This window comes from Heterodontus francisci, chromosome 37 (genome assembly GCF_036365525.1).
Source record: "Heterodontus francisci isolate sHetFra1 chromosome 37, sHetFra1.hap1, whole genome shotgun sequence".
NCBI classification, from domain to species: domain Eukaryota; kingdom Metazoa; phylum Chordata; class Chondrichthyes; order Heterodontiformes; family Heterodontidae; genus Heterodontus; species Heterodontus francisci.
This window is the reverse complement of record NC_090407.1, coordinates 23,810,594-23,828,135: the sequence shown is the minus strand read 5'-3', so window position 1 is coordinate 23,828,135 and position 17,542 is coordinate 23,810,594. Positions and strand designations below refer to the sequence as shown.

The 17,542-nt window shown below is 42.1% G+C and overlaps 1 protein-coding gene across 1 annotated transcript in view; it reads right to left on the bottom strand.

Moving 5' to 3' along the window:
* Positions 1-2,988: 2,988 nt before the first annotated feature.
* LOC137351908 (transmembrane protein 88) overlaps positions 2,989-17,542 on the bottom strand; it is a 48,285-nt gene continuing 33,731 nt past the window's right edge. The window contains exon 2 of the mRNA XM_068016784.1: positions 2,989-5,228. Coding sequence (XP_067872885.1) covers positions 4,959-5,228 — 270 coding nt within the window. The 3' untranslated portion in view covers positions 2,989-4,958. The remainder of the gene's footprint in view (positions 5,229-17,542) is intronic.

Below are 17,542 nucleotides of genomic sequence, written 5' to 3'. Positions count from 1 at the left end.
ATGAGGCAAGGGGGATCGGTTGGGGGGTAGGGGGAATGGAGTGTAGTGGGGGTGGTTGGGCCGTGGGAGGGCCCTCTGTGGGGCACAGGTGCCCAATCAAGAGGACCCCCAAGGCCGCAAGGAGGATGCCAGGTTTTATTGAGCGGCCTCCTGGGGGTCCTGAGCCGCCTGCCCACCGCTAGTAATATACCAGCGGTAGAGGCCCTTAAGTGGCAGTTAATTGGCCACGTAAGGGCCTTAATTGGCCTGGGATGGACAGACCATTTCTCGTTGCTGCCGCCCCTTGTAAAATTGTAGCAGGGGCGGGAAGCCGACAGAAACAGTAGCTCCCTGCCTCCCCCTCAATTTTATGACTCCCTCCCCTGCCTCCATCCTGCTCCTGAGGGGGTTGTAAAATTCCAGCCTTGAGGTGCAATCGGTATCTGCTGGGTTTCCACCCTGTTGATACATTGGCAGGAAATTGGCACTGCAAGAGGAGCGGGTGCTTCTGATGCCACCCATTTCCAATGCTCTGGCACAAACCTGCTGGGAGACATTTTAAACCTTAGCCAGCAAAGTACGTCACCAGAAAACAGGACTCACAGGAGGAAGTTAAAGTCTGCAGGCAACTTGAAATTTAACTTCTTTTATGACAACAGTTATCCCTCCAATATCTATAGAACATGCTTGCGGTCAAACCATAATGAAATCTCCAGATGTCTATTAATTTTTAATTAAAAAAGTGCCATTTGAATCCAGTGTGAAAAGTAAATGAGAATACACTGGAGTGTCACACAATCAAAAATATTTTCATTTCTGTTTCATTGTAACAGTAGCCTGGCCAATTGCCATGGTGATACCTAGTTAATATTTAGGAAAGTAAAACTCTATTAACCATTGGGCCGCCTGGTGATTCCACAGAATAAATTGATCCATTTTAGGCTTATTACAGGCAGCCGCACTGGAAGGGCTTGTGAATTGAAGTTAATGCTGCAGAACGTCATTATCCAACATCTATTACTTTCCAGTGTGGCTTCCTGTTGGCAGCACGCCATTGGCGAATGTTCCCCAGCAAACCTGCTTTTGATTCATTTTAGTATCCATGTGGTGGTCGGGAAGGAAGATTTGTGCTTGCGTTCAAACATTACCCGCATGATGGAAAGGAACAGTAATAGGCAACCTGTGAACAAATGAAGTGGTATCTTCAACATATGAAAGATGCTTTGCCATGTTGCCCACCAATCTTTACCTTATTTATTTAGCAGTCTCTGATTGGTTATATTGTAGTCCTGTAGCTAACCAATGATCAAATACTTATGACCTGGTATCTACCCAATGGTGCAAAACTGTAGCAGTGCACCTATCCAGAGATGGAATATTGAAGCTTTCTAACTATCTTATTATTGATTACTATAGCTGTGCATCTACTCAATGATGGAATACCATCAGCCTGTATTCACCATGTGAAGGAATGGTTTGGTGCTCAATCTATCCAGTGATAAGAAATTGTAGCCCTACCTTTTTTCGAATGATAGATTCTAGCCTAGATGGAATGCTATAATCTTGCATCTAAAAATACTGTAGCCTCCTTTCTACCTGTGATGAAATGCCATAGCCCTCTATGTACCCTCTGAAGGGATACTGTAACTCTGTATCTACACAGTGATGGAATACTATAGTCCTCTATCTACCCAGTGACGGAATGCTCTAGCCCTGTGTCTGCCCAGTGATTTGATGCTGCAGCTTTGGATCTAGTGTAATGGAATACTGCACTCCTGTATTTATTCAGTGTCGGAACACTGTTGCCTTGCACTTCCTTTTCTACCAATGATAGCATACTGCATATTTTTGCACAATTTTCTGTACCTAGTATTGGAATACTGTAACCCTGTGTGCCTCAGTGATGGAACACAGTAGCCTTGTGTTTTCCCAGTATTGGAATACTGCAGCCCTGTGTGTAACCAGTACTAGCCTGGATAGATGTCAGTACCATCATTGAAGATGTGGGTCTGTGCTACTTACCACAGGTACATTCCTCTGATTAATCCCCTAGAAATCATCCTTTTCCACAGAGGGCAAGCTGAATTTTAAAGGAATGTCCCTCCCGCCAGCAAGAGCAGTTTTACATCACAATGAAACATCTATGATTGGTCAGTAGTAATAGGGGCTAAAGGAAAAGAAAACTAACTGGAACTGAAAACAGACTGAAAAATAGGTTTCCAAATCCACCTCCCACCCATAGCTTGCGCTAAAGCCCCCACTCCCCGAGATTCACTTGAGGGCCATTGCCAACGAGACAGGCAACGGACGGGACATTGATCTCTTTGCTCAGGTGAGTTGCGTGTGAAAGTGCAACCAGTGCCAGCCACTGCCATTGGGTATGATAAGGCCCGTTGATCCTTGGGCCTCTTAGTTTGGACATGTGCTGTTTGTGCAGTACCAGAAACAGGCCCAGATCAAAGTCTACCCTTAATACCAATATCCAAATTGCAAAGATACAGTAACAGCTCTGAGAAATGTCAGTATTGTAATGATATGGTACCAGTGTTCTTAGCTGTCAATATTGTGATATCATTCCAGCATTGTTAGATGTCAGTATTGCAGCATTATCACACCAGCAATGATAGTTGGTGCTATAATGCTATATCTCCAGCATTGATAAATGTTACTATTGTATTGATATAATATCAACATTGATAACAGCTGATATTGTAATTATATTTTGTCAGCATAGGTGGAACAGATTCAAAAACTTCCTAAAAGATAGTAGTCACACAGTTGCTCAATAGGAAGCCATGGCAAGGGCTGATTCTGAGCTGTTCACTGCACTCGTGCAAGGCTGGGTCACTGAAAATATTCTGTTTTGATTTTTAGGCAATTTTAAGTAAAGACGTGTCATTCTCCAGGTTTCTGCATACAGCTACATTTATTCCTTTTGCAGTTTTTACAAGTTGATTATTTTTGACAGTTTGCATTTTGTTATATTGTACTAACAATTGCCAAACTGGAAGCAGATCATCTTGGTGTGAGCAAAGGGTTAAACCGATCATGTGAATAGTTGTGTCAGCCAGTGATAACAAATTTATTCCAGCTGAACATTACATCAAGCAATCAAAAGATATTTTACAAACAAGCAGTATACATTAACTGTGATTTACATTTCAGAATTAGCTGAGGATTGGTACACTGGGCGTCACAATTCTATCAGAGCACCAGCAAACATACAAACCAGATACTGATACTCAAGAGCACTATTGGCAAACATCAGCGTGATTTCAACAGCACAGAAAATGAATCTATAATTATCCCTCATCAAAAAACATGCTCCATGCCTCTCTACTCCTGTATTAATTGGGGCACAAGGCGAAACAGAATCTCTAAGACCTAGGTACACCTCTCCTCCTGAAATGCTGCTCTTCGGATGGGAATTACACACATACATAGGAGTGGTGGATACAGATCACAATTTACACGCTGGGACTGTTTGGATTTATGGAAGAATATTTCTCAAAACAAACTGTAACAAAAGATTTGGAAAGTTGTTAACTTTGCGTCAGAAAAACTTTGCATGTTTAGTAATCTGACAAAAATTACTTATCTTTCTCCCTTTACCAGCTATGCTGTAATTGAGGTGTTATATTCAGCTTAAACAGCAAGTGCCATTCTCTTGACTATGCTTGTTCTTTTTCCTAGTGGTGTTTAAAAGGATGCCCAGATGACTCTGAATATTGTGATACAATGTGGAATAACCAGCCCAGGCTTTAGTGCATTGTGATGGGTGAATTTATTTTCTTCAAATCCGATTATTTATTTTAAAAGAAATGCACTAAATACTTCCAAGAACATTGAATTCTATGGATTTTTCCTTCAGGCTATTTTGCAAACACTGAATGTGGCTGTTCTGCCACAGACTAGAACAATGGGTTGTGCTGTGATGGTCCATTAACAGTACTGTCAGCAACAAATATTCAGACAATAGCAGTTTTAATGGGAAAGTGGGGAATGCTACAGTCAGTGGATAAAAGTGGTTTTTGGTACATGTTAATACAAAGGTGGCAGCTGAACTCAGGAGATTACTGAACGCACTACAGCTGTGAGATTCTCCAGGAGGCCAACTCATGTGATTTGAGTTTGCTAGCTCATTCCGACAACAGTCATGTTGCTCTTAATGAGGGGACTTTTAACCCCATAATGGGTGGTTTTGAGTCGGGTGGGATGGAATCATTTTAAAAAATCTCAAATCTGAACCCAACCCATCTTGAGCCTGCACACTTCAGGTTATAACAGACACAGGCAATCACCCTGCTCCAAGGAGGTGAGTCTCAGTCCAGCATGGCAGGTGTATTTTCTCCCAGTTACCGCCCCCCAAGCTAACCTGCATCCCTCCCAGCAATTGGATGCCCTGCTGCAATAACCCACCACTATAATGTAATGAAACCTTCCCACCAGTGTTTGTGCTGCAGTATCTCTGCTGGGCAGGGTGTCATTACAATATGACAAGTTTACATAGGCAGTTTAAAGCACTCAGATGTAAGATTGCTAATATATTATTACAGATAGATGTGTATAATATAGGTGTGCAGTAACAGAATTTATCCAATAGCTTAGAGACAGGCAAAGCTATGAAAACTAGTTGAAATTGCACAAGGCTACTGGTCCCTTTCAAACAGACTGCAATAAATATTTTTCTACTTAAAATAATAGAATTATAAAGAAAAAAAGCTGTAATTGCCGGGAATACACAACAGTTCAGAATGAAGACTTAGCTCTGATGCAAGTCTCTACCCAAAGCAGAGATCTGTCTTTTCCCTTTACAAATTCTGAGGGACCTGGTGTGTATTTCCAACAATCACTGTTTCGATTGTAATAAAATGTCACTATCAATAATTTCACAATGCAGGAGACAGAAAGTGGAATGCGATATTATTATACAAATGCAGTAACGGCCTGCAGTTACATTCAGATCATCTAAAACACTATCAGACCCAAGCCTTCAAACTGCTGTCCCACTCTTTTCCACAGCAACAGCAGCTGGGGTAGTCGTGCCCTGTCCACTTCATCCCTTTGTAGATGGCTCTGGAGTAGGGTACGAAGCAGAGGAAGAGACGTAGACGGCGTGCCACACTGCAATAGGTTACCATGGCAATCACGATAAGTGGGGACATTAGGACAAAGCCGAGAATGATGAGGGCGGAGGAACTGTTATCATCAAGGATAGTTTTACAGTAGTACGCATCCGAATGAATAACCTGCAGATCAAATATAAAAATGTTACTCTGAAACTCACGCAGACAATGATTATTGTATATTATTTGCTAATTGGAAATTCTAGAAATACGGCTTCTGTGCATTTTGTTACAACAGAGATTATGGATAATGTCAAATCCCAATCGATATCACTAATTGATACTTAAAAGTTTTTGTTAAATATGTTTAACAAATGTTGTGTCATCAAAGTGAGAGAGAGGAATACTGAAACATGAGTCAGCCAGTCAGCCCATCGTGGCTGCTGTGCCTTTTTTGTTAGTTAGGGCAATTTTATCTTTTTAATCCCGATTTCCTGATCTTTCTCTCTCTCTCTGTTAAACTCCTTACTTTCCAAGTACTGCCTCACTCTGTCCTTGATGATGGATTCTAGCAATTTTCCCATTTTTGACATCAAACTTACAGACCTGTAGTTAATTGGTTTATCCACCCCCCCCCCACCCCCCCGCACCCCCCCGCTCCATTTTTGAATAAGGTTGTAACTTTGGCTATCTTCCAAATCCCACAGATTTATTGTTTATTATAGATTGATGATGGTTCCATAGATTAGCACTGAGTGTGACTTGAACAGAGGGCTGGGAGTTGGGTGAGTTGAGGGAGTTGGGTGAGGAGGGGAAAAAGGTGCTCCTTTGCTTTTTCTAACTTTTTCACCCTGTAGGATTTGGTTCTTACTCTATGACAGGAGAAAAAGCTAGCTGTTTAGTGAGTATCTGGTAAGTGGTTAAGGTCTATTCTATTCCTAAGGTTTAAAATAGGACAGGAACATGGTGGTAAGGTTATTATAATATATAAAAAAAGGAAAATAAATAATTGAATAAAGTAATTAAGTAGTTAATTAAAGCACATTAAGGATGGCAGGACGGGTGATGTGTTATGGCTGCAGCACACGGGAGCTCCTGGATGCTAGGGTGATCCAGGGCAAACATGTTTGCAGTAAGTGTTTGTGTCTTGAGGAACTTCGGCTCAGAGTCATTGAGCTGTATGCCAAGCTGCAGACAACCCAACACATCAGGGAGGGGGAAAGTTACCTGGACACTTTGTACCAGGAGGTGGTCACACCCCTTAGGATAGGGTCTTCTGATTTGGTCAGTGGTCAGGGACAGGAGAGTGTGGCTGCAGCTGAGGCAGGTAAGGGGACCCAGAGAGCAGGAGTGCAGGAGTCTCAGCCTTTGCAATTGTCCAACAGGTTTGAGGTTCTTTCAGCTTGTTTGGATGAGAGTGGGGGCTGCAGGATGGATGAGCTACTGACCATGGCACTGTGGTATAGGAAGCCATTCAAGTGGGGAGAGCAAAAAGGAATGTAGTGGTAGTAGGCGAAAGTATAGTGAGGCAAATTGACACTGTTCTCAGCCGCAAAGAGCGAAAGTCCAGAAGGCTGTGTTCCCTGCCTGGTGCCAGAGTTCGGGACATCTGCTCAGGGCTGGAGAGGAACTTACAGTGGGAGGGGTAAGATCCAGTCATCATAGTCCATGTAGGTACCAATGACATAGGCAGGTCAAGAAAGGAGGTTCTGCATATTGAGTGTAATGAGCGAGGCACCATTTTAAGAAGCAGAACCTCAAAGGTAATTATTACCTGAGCCACATGCAAATTGGCATAGGGCAAATAATATTAGACAAATTAATGCGTGGCTCAAAGACTAGTGTGGTAGAAGTAAGTTCCAGTTTGTGGGGCACTGGCACCAGTACTGGGGAAAATGGGGGCTGTACCCTTGGGACGGTTTACACCTGAACTGGACTGGGGTTGGTTTTCTAGCGAGCCACATAACTAGGGAAGTAGAGAGGGTTTTAAACTAAATAGTGGGGGCAGGGATCAGATTTGGAAAGATGTGGTAAATCAAAGAGTAGAGACAAGGCAAGAAAGAAAGGTATTAATATGGGAAATGATAAACAGACCATGACAGGAAGGGATAGAGAGTACAAATATAAGAGTAAATCAGCAGTCAAGGCTAAGCGTTACAAAAATAATGAAAGGACAAAACTAAAGATTCTATATCTGAATGCATGTAGCATTCAAAACAAAACAGATGAATTGATAGCAAAAATAGAAATAAATAAGTACGATCTGATGGCCATTACAGAGACATGGCTGCGGGATGACATAGATTGGGACCTGAATATTTATGGGTACATGACATTTAGGAAGGACAGCAAGCTAGGAAAAGGTGGACGAGTGGCTCTGTGAATTAATGATGGCATTAGCACATTAGAGAGGGATGACCTAAGTTCAGAAAACCAGGATGTAGAAGCGTTTGGGTAGAGATGAGACGTGATAAAGGCAAGAAGTCAGTCATGGGAACGCTGTGCAGGCCGCCTAACAGTAACTACATAGTAGGACAGGTATAAAGGAAGAAATAATGGGAGCTTGTCAGAAAGGTACGGTGATAATCATGGGGGATTTTAATCCACATATAAACTGGAAAAATCAGATGGGCAAAGGTAGCCTAGATGAGGAGTTCATAGAATGTTTTCAGGATAGTTTCTTAGAACATCATGTTCTGGAGTATAGAGAGCAGGCTATACTAGACTCGGTATTGTGCAACGAGATAGAATTAACTGATGACCTCATAGTGAAGGTGCCCCTAGGTAACAGCAATCATAATATGATTGAATTTTACATTCAGTTTGAGGGAGAGAAGAGTGGGTCCAAGACTAGTATTTTAAACTTAAATAAGGGCAATTATGAGGACATGAAAGCAGAACTAGCTAAAGTGAACTGGCAAATTAGGTTAAGGGATAGGTCAATAGAGATGCAGTGGCAGACATTTAAGGGGATATTTCAGAATACACAGAATGGATACATTCCAACGAGAAAGAAAAATTCCAAGGGGCGGCCCCACCATCCATGGTTAACTAAAAAAGTTAAAGATAGTATCAAACTTAAAGGAAAAGCATAAAATTGTGCAAAGATAGGCGGCAGGTCAGTAGATTGGACAGAATATAAAAAACAGCAAAATATGACTAAAAGATTGATAAGGAAGGTAAAATTAGAGTACGAGAGAAAGCTAGCTAGAAATATAAAAAGATACTAAGAGCTTCTATAGATATTTTAAAAAAGAAAAGAGTTAACAAAGTGAGCATTGGTCCTTTAGAAAGTGTGTCTGAGGAATTAATAAGATAAAATAAAAAGATGGCAGATGAATTGAATAGGTATTTTGCATCAGTCTTCACCACTGAGGATACAAGTAACATCCCAGAAATAGATGTAAATCAGGAAATGGAAGGGAGGGAGGAACTCAAGAAAATTACAATCACCAGGGAAGTGGTACTGAGCAAATTGTTGGAGCTGCGGGCTGACAGGTCCCCAGGTCCTGATGGATCCTAGGGTCCTAAAAGAAGTGGCTAGTGAGATAGTTGATGTGTTGGTTTTAATTTTCCAAAATTCCCTAGATTCAGGGAAGGTTCCATTAGATTGGAAAATAGCCAATGTAATTCCTTTATTCAAAAAGGGAGGAAGACAGAAAGCAGGAAACTACAGGCCAATTAGCTTACCATCTGTCTTAGAGAAAATGTTAGAAGTAATTATTAAAGACTTTATAGCAGGGTACCTAGAAAAATTCAAGGTAATCAGGGAGAGTCAATATGGTTTTATGAAAGGGAAATCATGTTTAACCAATTTATTGGAGTTCTTTGAACAAGTAACATGTACTGTGGATAAAGGGGAACCGGTAGATGCACTGTTCTTAGATTCCCAGAAGGCACCCATAAGGTGTTACATCAAAGGTTATTGTGGGAAATGAAAGCACATGGTGTAGGGGGTAACATGTTGGCATGGATAGAAGATTGGCTAGCTAACAGGAAACAGAGAGTATGCATAAATAGATCATTTTCTGTTTGGCAAGATGTAATGAGTGGTGTGCCACAGGGATCTGTGCTGGGGCCTCAACCTTTTACAATTCATATAAATGACTTGGATGAAGGGACCAAAGGTATGGTTGCTAAATTTGCTATGACACAGAGATAGGTAGGAAAGTAAGTTGTGAAGAGAGCATAAGGAGGCAACCAAAGGACATAGATAGGTTGTGAGTGGGCAATGATCTGGCAAATGGTGTATAATATGGGAAAATGTGAAATTCTCCATTTTAGTAGGAAAAATAAAAAAGAAGCATATTATCTGAATGGTGAGAGATTGCAGAGCTCTGAGATGCAGACAGATCTGGGTATTCTAGTGCATGAAGCGCAAAAGGTTGGTATGCAGGTTCAGCAAGTAATTAGGAAAGCTAATAGAATGTTATCATTTATTGTGAGGGGAATTGAATACAAAAGTAGGGAGGTTATGCTTCAGTTATACAGGGCATTGGTGAGACCACATCTGGAGTCTTGTGTACAGTATTGGTCTCCTTATTTAAGGAAGGATGTAAATGTGTTGAAAGCAGTTCAGAGAAGGTTTATTAGACTAATACCTGGAATGGGTGGGTTGCCTTTTGCGGAAAGGTTGGACTGGCTAGTTGGAGTTTAGAAGAGTAAGAGGTGATTTGATTGAAACATATAAGATCCTGAAAGGTCTTGACAGGGTGGATGTGGAAAGGATGTTTCCCCTTGTGGGAGAATCTAGAACTAGGGGTCACTGTTTCAAAATAAGGGGTCGCCCATTTAAGACAGAGATGAGGAGAAATTATTTCTCTCAAAGGGTCTTTGGAATTCGCTTCCTGAAAAGGCAGTGGAAGCAGCATCTTTAAATATTTTTAAGGCAGAGATAGATAGATTCTTGATAAGCAAGGGGGTGGAAGGTTATCAGCGGTAGGTGTGAATGTAGAGTCGAGGTTACAATCAGATCAGCCATGATTTTATTGAATGGCGGAGCAGGCTTGAGGGGCTGAGTGGCCTACTCCTGCTCCTAATTTGTATGTTCGTATGGTAACGGTTCACTTGATGATAATAGTTCACTATGTGATTCTCAGACTGGTTTCTAAGTTGATTCTGGTTTCATCTCTTTGATGGCTGAAGATTTCTCATGCTTAACAATAATGAAATGTTTCAGAGAATGTGACCACTAATCTGAATAGGTCATGAATATATTTTCCCACGTCTTACAGTATTTGGCATTGACATGTTCCGTACAGTTTGCTGAACAGATGCAAAATGGCATTCACTATTCTCAAAATGACTTCAATTCTTAGCATCAACATTCAGATCATCAAGACAAAGGGAAGGATAGACTTATCCAAATATAAATTATACACGGGACAACGAAAACCTCGTAGCTCCAGAACATCAAGTTCTAATGTGTCAGTAGAGACTGAAAAGGGATTGTGCTGATAATATATTTGGGTTGGAGGATGTCACGCTGACAGCAAATACAACTTCAAAATAACACAAACATCAAAAAGCTCACACGTTAATAATGAGTGTGAAGCACATTTATCAGCTCAGAATCTCCATGAAGACAACAAAATTAGAATTTAAAGCTCCAGGGTTCCTGCTTTCAATCACAATCCAATTATCCCTGCTGAAAATGAGCATGTGTGGGCATTCAATGGAAACAGGGTTAGGCACGACTGTGATGCCCCCTATTGTTAACACCCACAGTCTATATTCACATATGAAGATCAGCCAATTGAGGGGATACTAGAGACCAGTCAACATGCTAATACCAGCAGGAGAGGAGGAAAGAGAGAAATATTGAGGAATAAAGAGAATACAAATTTGCTCTATCATTCAGTGTGACCGTGAAATTAAACATTTGCCCTCGTGGAGTGGTGGGTGCTGTTTTGAGGGCAGATTAAAGATATTTTGTTGGCCAGAGTAGAGGGAGCTTTGCTGAAGAGTTGGCCTAGATTATCTGCTCAAAATCCTGCAGTGCAGCCTGAACCCATGATATTGTGACTCAGAGGCCAAACCAGCACTCAAACATCAATCTCAGTACAGCTTACAGCTCCCGCACCACAAGCGGATACAGAGAAGGGACAACATGATGATCTGTCTCTGTGACTCTGTACTCCACCATCCCGCAGTATTTATTAGTATTCATTTGCATTTATTAGCATTTATTAGTCTATATGAATGACAACATTGCTGCAGTAGATTGGAATAATAGATCTAATTTATTTTTGGATGTCTGACAGTTGTAGGTTTATTCCCTGTGTTGCTATACAGGCTGGAAATGAAGATAAACTGCAAATGATTTGCTGAAAGTTCACAAGCTCGGTTGCAATGAAGAAAGCCCTTTGGCCCATTTTATCTTATTCTTCCAGATTTCCAAATTGAACAATCTTCCCCGTACAGCATTGACCTGTTTCTTAAATAAGTCCAGTGTTCTCGTCTCAACCAGGACCATACAAAAAGTAAGATAAGACAAGGTCATCTGACCTATCCATTCCCTTCAGATGCTGCAATCTCATGGACCACTGCATCCCCCATCCCTCCTCACCTCTGGAAATGCTAGCTGCTGGGGGCCGGAGTGGGGAGAGCATAACCGAAGCAGAGAAAAGAAAACAGAGGCCAATTTCAGGAAATTTCTTCCCTCTCCTCTCTATCCCAATTTTCCCATTATCCTTAGAAACAGAGGAAAGGGTCATTTCCACCCATGGGGCTCGTTCCAAAGGTAACAGGCTTCTTACCCCACCGTATCGATCATACCCTTCAATAGCTCTGTCCGCCAAAAATATATCAATTGTCCTCCTGAAATGTATAACATCTTCCAGTTTTAATGCTCTATCCTTCTTGGTGATGCACTGTAACTAGTAATCTTTTTCAGAAGAAATGCTTCTTGGTGTCTCTTCTGAGTTTGCCCTTCACACCCTGAAGCTATGCTTTGAATACTCTGAAACCAGACTATCACTCCGAGATTATAACTCAGATAATTCTACATTATCATAACTAATTTCAGTTTATGGATTCATAGTAGTATACTGCAAATATCCAGCCCTAGGTCTCTTATCATAATGTTATTGTCCATGTTCCCCTTTTATATAGAAAAACATAGAAGAATTTACGACATAGAGGGAAGCCTTTCGGCCCATAGTGTCTGTGATGGCTGAAAATCCCACCTTCCAGCTCTTGGTCCATAGCCCTGCAGGTTATGGCGCTACGAGTACATATCCAAGATATTTGCGGCAAGTACAGTAGTCTCTGCTCACTGGGAATGAACTCACTCCATCTCCATACATTTCTGCCCAGCAATTCCTATTTGTACCAATGGAGTTTCAATTACCTTTCATATTTTGCATCACTTGGAAAAAATATTGCATTATTATAGATTTTTAGGCCTTTTTAACCTTTCTGTAATACTATCTTCATGATTGAACATATCTCTGTAAGTGTCAGATTATAACAACTTGCATTTATTTCGATGTAGTAAATCACCCCGAGGCACTTTACAGAAGAGTTAGCCAACAAAATGGGACACTGAGCCACATAGGGAGATATTAGGGCAGTTGACCAAAAGCTAGGTTAAAGAGATAGGTTTTAAGTGCATCTTAAAAGAGGAAAGAGAGGTAGAGAGGCAGAGAAATTTAGGGAGTAAATTCCAGAGCTTAGGGCCTAGAAAGCTGAAGGCACGGCCACCAATAGTGGAGCAATTAAAATCAGGGATATACAAGAGGCTAGAATTGGAGGATTGTAGGTATCTCAGGATTGTAAGGCTGGAGAATGTTACAGAGAAAAGGGGAGCGAGATCATTGAGGGATTTGAAAACAATGATTAGAATATTAAAAATTTGAGCCATTGCTTAACCGGGAGCTAATGTAGGTCAGCGAGCACAGGGGCGATGGGTGAACGGGACTTGGTGCGAGTTTGGATATAGGTGGTAGAGTTTTCGATGTGCTCAAATTTATGGATGGTGGGAGATGGGAAGCCAGCCAGGAGAGCATCGGAATAGTCAAGTCTAGAAATAACAAAGGTTTGGATGAGGGTTTCAGCAGCAGATGAGCTGAGGCAGGGATGGAATTGAGCAATGTTACAAAGATGGAAAAAAGGCAGTCGTAATGAAAGTGCGGATATGTAGTCAGAAGCTCAAACCAGCAGCAAATATGACACCAAGGTTGCAAACAGCCTCAGACAGTTGTTCAGAGAGCGATGGTGTCAGTGGCGAGGGAACAGAGTTTGTGGCAGAAATCAAAAGACGATGTACTAGGATTTATTATGGTAAATGAGTTGTTGGCTGAGTCTAATTGTCTCTGATGCACAATAATTGGTGTGTTATTCATTGTGTATTAATTTATTATATGCTTGCTTAATTCACTGGAAAATAAACTGCAAGCTGTCATCCCACTGACTGCCAAATTAGCATCCCATTCTATGCAATAGCTAACAATTATGTTATTGTAGATAGACCAATGGGAGCCCTGTTACCTTGATGCTTTGATTCTGGATCCCATTCCTGATATAAAACTTGTATCGTCTTCAGACTAAATAGCGATGCCATTTAACATTAACATATTCATGGCTTGCAGTTTGCTTACTTTCTACTTGAACTTTCTTTGCCTTGCTTGTTATGCCTGACAATGCAAAGCGTTTATATTCAGAGTGTGTGTTCTGGCTGCAGTGATATCTCCTCTAAATGATGCCAAACATTTTCCTAATATTCTAACAATGGAAAAGACACCATTACAAAGAACATACCCAGTTGGCAGGACTCCACTCTATCAGAATAAAGGTTACATTTCCATCAATATGAGGCAATGCATTTTTTATAGATGAAGTAACAGAATTTCTTTGTTCAGCTTAGGGCCTGTTTTCATTTGTGTGATGTGGTGCTTTAGAAGTAGTTAAACTCTGCTGACAAAATAGAGTTATTATTGGGTGTACAGTAAAAGTCATAATGACAGTGGAACGTTTATTATGCTGCTAACTGCAGCATGGTTCTGTGCTGAAAAGATTCCTTGCACTCATTAAACTGGCAACAAGCTCAGTCCTCAGTATCCAGAAACATATTACTTCACATCACTCAGGAAAAACTATCCTCTGGCTTTTTAGTGAACAATACTGCTGTGTTCCTCACACAGAGTTGAAAGTCATTTAAAAGCAGATAGAGTAGAGTGTGGATAAACACGTCCATTATTTGTACCTATGCCACTCACATTCATTCCAGTTACAGTGAGTCTCTCTTAACAACGTGTCGAATCTGCCAAAAAAAGACTTGGTGAGAACTGAAAGTGTTCGCCAGATCACATTTTCACAGTGAAAAGTCAACCCAGGCATTTCGGAGCTGGCACTTGCTGAATGGTTGGGTGCCCTGAATGAAGCACCAAAGTGCTGACAAACAATCCAACTTGTAAATTTGTATTTGCACTGTAACAAATTGCCCTCAAGGCAATTGGCATAATTTTCAAAAATGGCTCAATAGATATTCGTAAACAACAAGGATGCAGCAATTCAGCTCGTACCAGTTGTAAAATCTGAATCCTCCCAAGCCTGGGACATCAATAAAGGACCCCCATCACAAACCAATGTGCACGGTCAGGAAACTGATCACAATGCATCTTGTCATTTCAGAAGAAATATTGACCAGAGAACTTGCTTGGACTACCGGAGATCTTCATGACTCACTTGTTTTGTTGCTACAGAGTGGCCATTGCAATTTCAACCCCAGTATTAGGCCATGAAAGGCTATTCCTTTCATGGGTCTGTATATTTAAGAAATCTTTTGCAATTGAGGTTGAAATAGCTTACGCAAAGATGGATGACAGGTTTCAATCGATTCCACTTGACCTATGCTTTAATCTGATGTCAGTGAGCCAGCTACTGGAGAGAATACATTTAAAATAATCACCAGAGGTATGAAGAGAAATGTCAGGGAAAGTGTTTTTTACTCAGGGAATTGTTAGGATATGGAATCTTCCACCAGAAACAATGGTAAAAGGTGGTGAGCTGCCTTCTTGAACCACTGCAGTTATGTGGGGTAGGTACACCCACAGTGCTGTTATGAAGGGAGTTCCAGGATTTTGACCCAGCGACATTGAAGGAATGGCAATATAGTTCCAAGTCAGGATGGTGTGTGGCTTGGAGGAGAACTTGCAGGTGGTGGTGTTCCCATGCATCTGCTGCCCTTGTCCTTCTAGATGATAGAGGTCGTGGGTTTGGAAGGCGCTGTCAAAGAGTTGCTGCAGTGCATCTTGTAGATGGTACACACTGCTGCCACTGTGCGTCAGTGGTGGAGGGAGTGAATGTTTAAGGTGGTGGATGGGGTGCTGATCAAGTGGGCTGCTTTGTATTGAATGGTGTTGAGCTTTTTGAGTGTTGTTGCAGATGCACTCATCCAATCAATGGAGAGTACACACTCCTGACTTGTGCTTTGTAGATGGTGGACAGACTTCGGGGAGTCAGGAGGTGAATTACTCACCACAGAATTACCAGTCTCTGACCTGCTCTTATAGCCACACATTTATATGGCTGCTCCAGTTAAGTTTCTGGTCAATGGTAATCCCCAGGATGTTGATAGTGGAGGATTCAACGATGGTAATGCCGTTGAACATCAAGGAGAGATGGTTAGATTCTCTCTTGTCGGAGATGGTCATTGCCTGGCATTTGTTGTGGTGCAAATATTACTTGCCACTTATCAACGCAAGTCTGAATTTTGTCCCGGTCTTGCTGCATGCGAGCATAGATTGCTTAAGTATCTGAGGAGTAATGAATGGTATTGAACACTGTGCAATCATCAGCAAACATCCCCACTTCTGACCTTATGATTGAGGGAAGGTCATTTATGAAGCAGCTGAAGATGGGTTGGGCCTAGGACACTACTCTGAGGAACTCCTGCAGCGGTGTCCTGGGGCTGAGATGATTGGTTCCAACAACCACAACGATCTTCTTTGCTGCTAGGTATGACTCCAACCAGTGGGGAGATTTCTCCCTGATTCCCATTGACTGCAATTTTTCTTGGGGCTCTTTGATGCCATACTCGGTCAAATGCTACTTTGATGTCAAGGGCAGTCACTCGCATGATGTGCCAAACAACTTCCTCCTCTGCTGTAAAATTGTATGGCCCCAATTTTAACTCCTGGCTGGGAGTTATGCAGGGGGGATCCGAGGCAGAAGGCAAACCATCTGACCATGCAGCATGAGGGCCAGGAGATTTTAACTCATCTACATGGGCCTCATCCATCTCCTGCCCAAACCCGCTGGGTGGTGGTAGCTGGCTGGCAGGAGGGAATGGGATTTTGGGTGGAAGGAGAAGTGCCAGGTGCCTGAAGGAATAGCCCTGGCACTCAGTTAAGAGGTTGGGAGAAGGGTTGGGAGGGGGTGGGGGAGGGAAGCCTGGGGCAGGGGAAGCCCAAGGTTTTCTTGTGGGGCCAAGAGGAGCAGTCCTGCGCCTCCTGACCCACAAGGAAATAAAAAAAAAATGACCCCTTTAGGCTTCTTCTGGCCCCGGCTCCTCTTGCTAGCAAGTTGGTCTGGTGGGGAAACCACATGGCTTTCCACGCAAGCCTTGGTTAAAATATAGTCCACTCCCAATTACGTCATTGGAGCCTGATCTGCATATTTAATGTAAGACCCTGCAACCTTCTTTGTGGGTGTCCTTTCACCTGTTCATATTGGAATTTGCATTAAGGGCAGTGGAATCAGTGTGCTTAAGTATATCCAGCCATTTTAATTGCCTACCATCAGGTTTCTGTGGGTAAATAGAGATGTCAGATGTCAAGTGGCTGCCCTTGATATCAAAGCAGCATTCTATTGAGTGTGATATCAAGCAGCCCTAGTAAAACTGAAGATAATGGGAAATAGGGGGGAAACTCCCCACTGGCTGAGTCATACCGAGCACAAAGGAAGATGATTGTGGCTGTTGGAGGCCAATCATCTCAGCTCCAGGACATCACGTCAAGGGTCCTAGGCCTATCTATCTTCAGCTGTTAGAACAATGAACTTCTCTGCATTATAAGGTCAGAAATGGGGATGTTTGCTGATGATTGCACGGTGTTCAGTTCCATTTGCAACTCCTCAGATTATGAAGCAGCACTTGCCTGTATGTAGCAAGATCTGGGCAACATTCAGGCTTCAGCTGCAGTGGCAAGTAAGCTTCACATCACACAAGTGCCAGGTAATGACCATCTCCAACAAGGGATAGTCTAACTACCTCCTCTTTGACATGCAATGGAATTATTGTCAACTTCAACATCCTACGGGTCATTATTGATCAGAAAGTGAATGGTACAAGCCAGATAAATGCCATGGCTCTAAATACACCTGAGGCTGGATTTTCTGCAGTGAGTGGCTCACCTGTTGTCTCTCAAAAGCCTTTCAACCACCTATAAGGAGTGTGATGAAACACTCTCCACTTGCCTGGATGGATGCAGCCACAACAACACTCCAGAAGCTTAGCTAACACTCAAGAAGCTTCTTTTCTCCACAAACAACCGTCT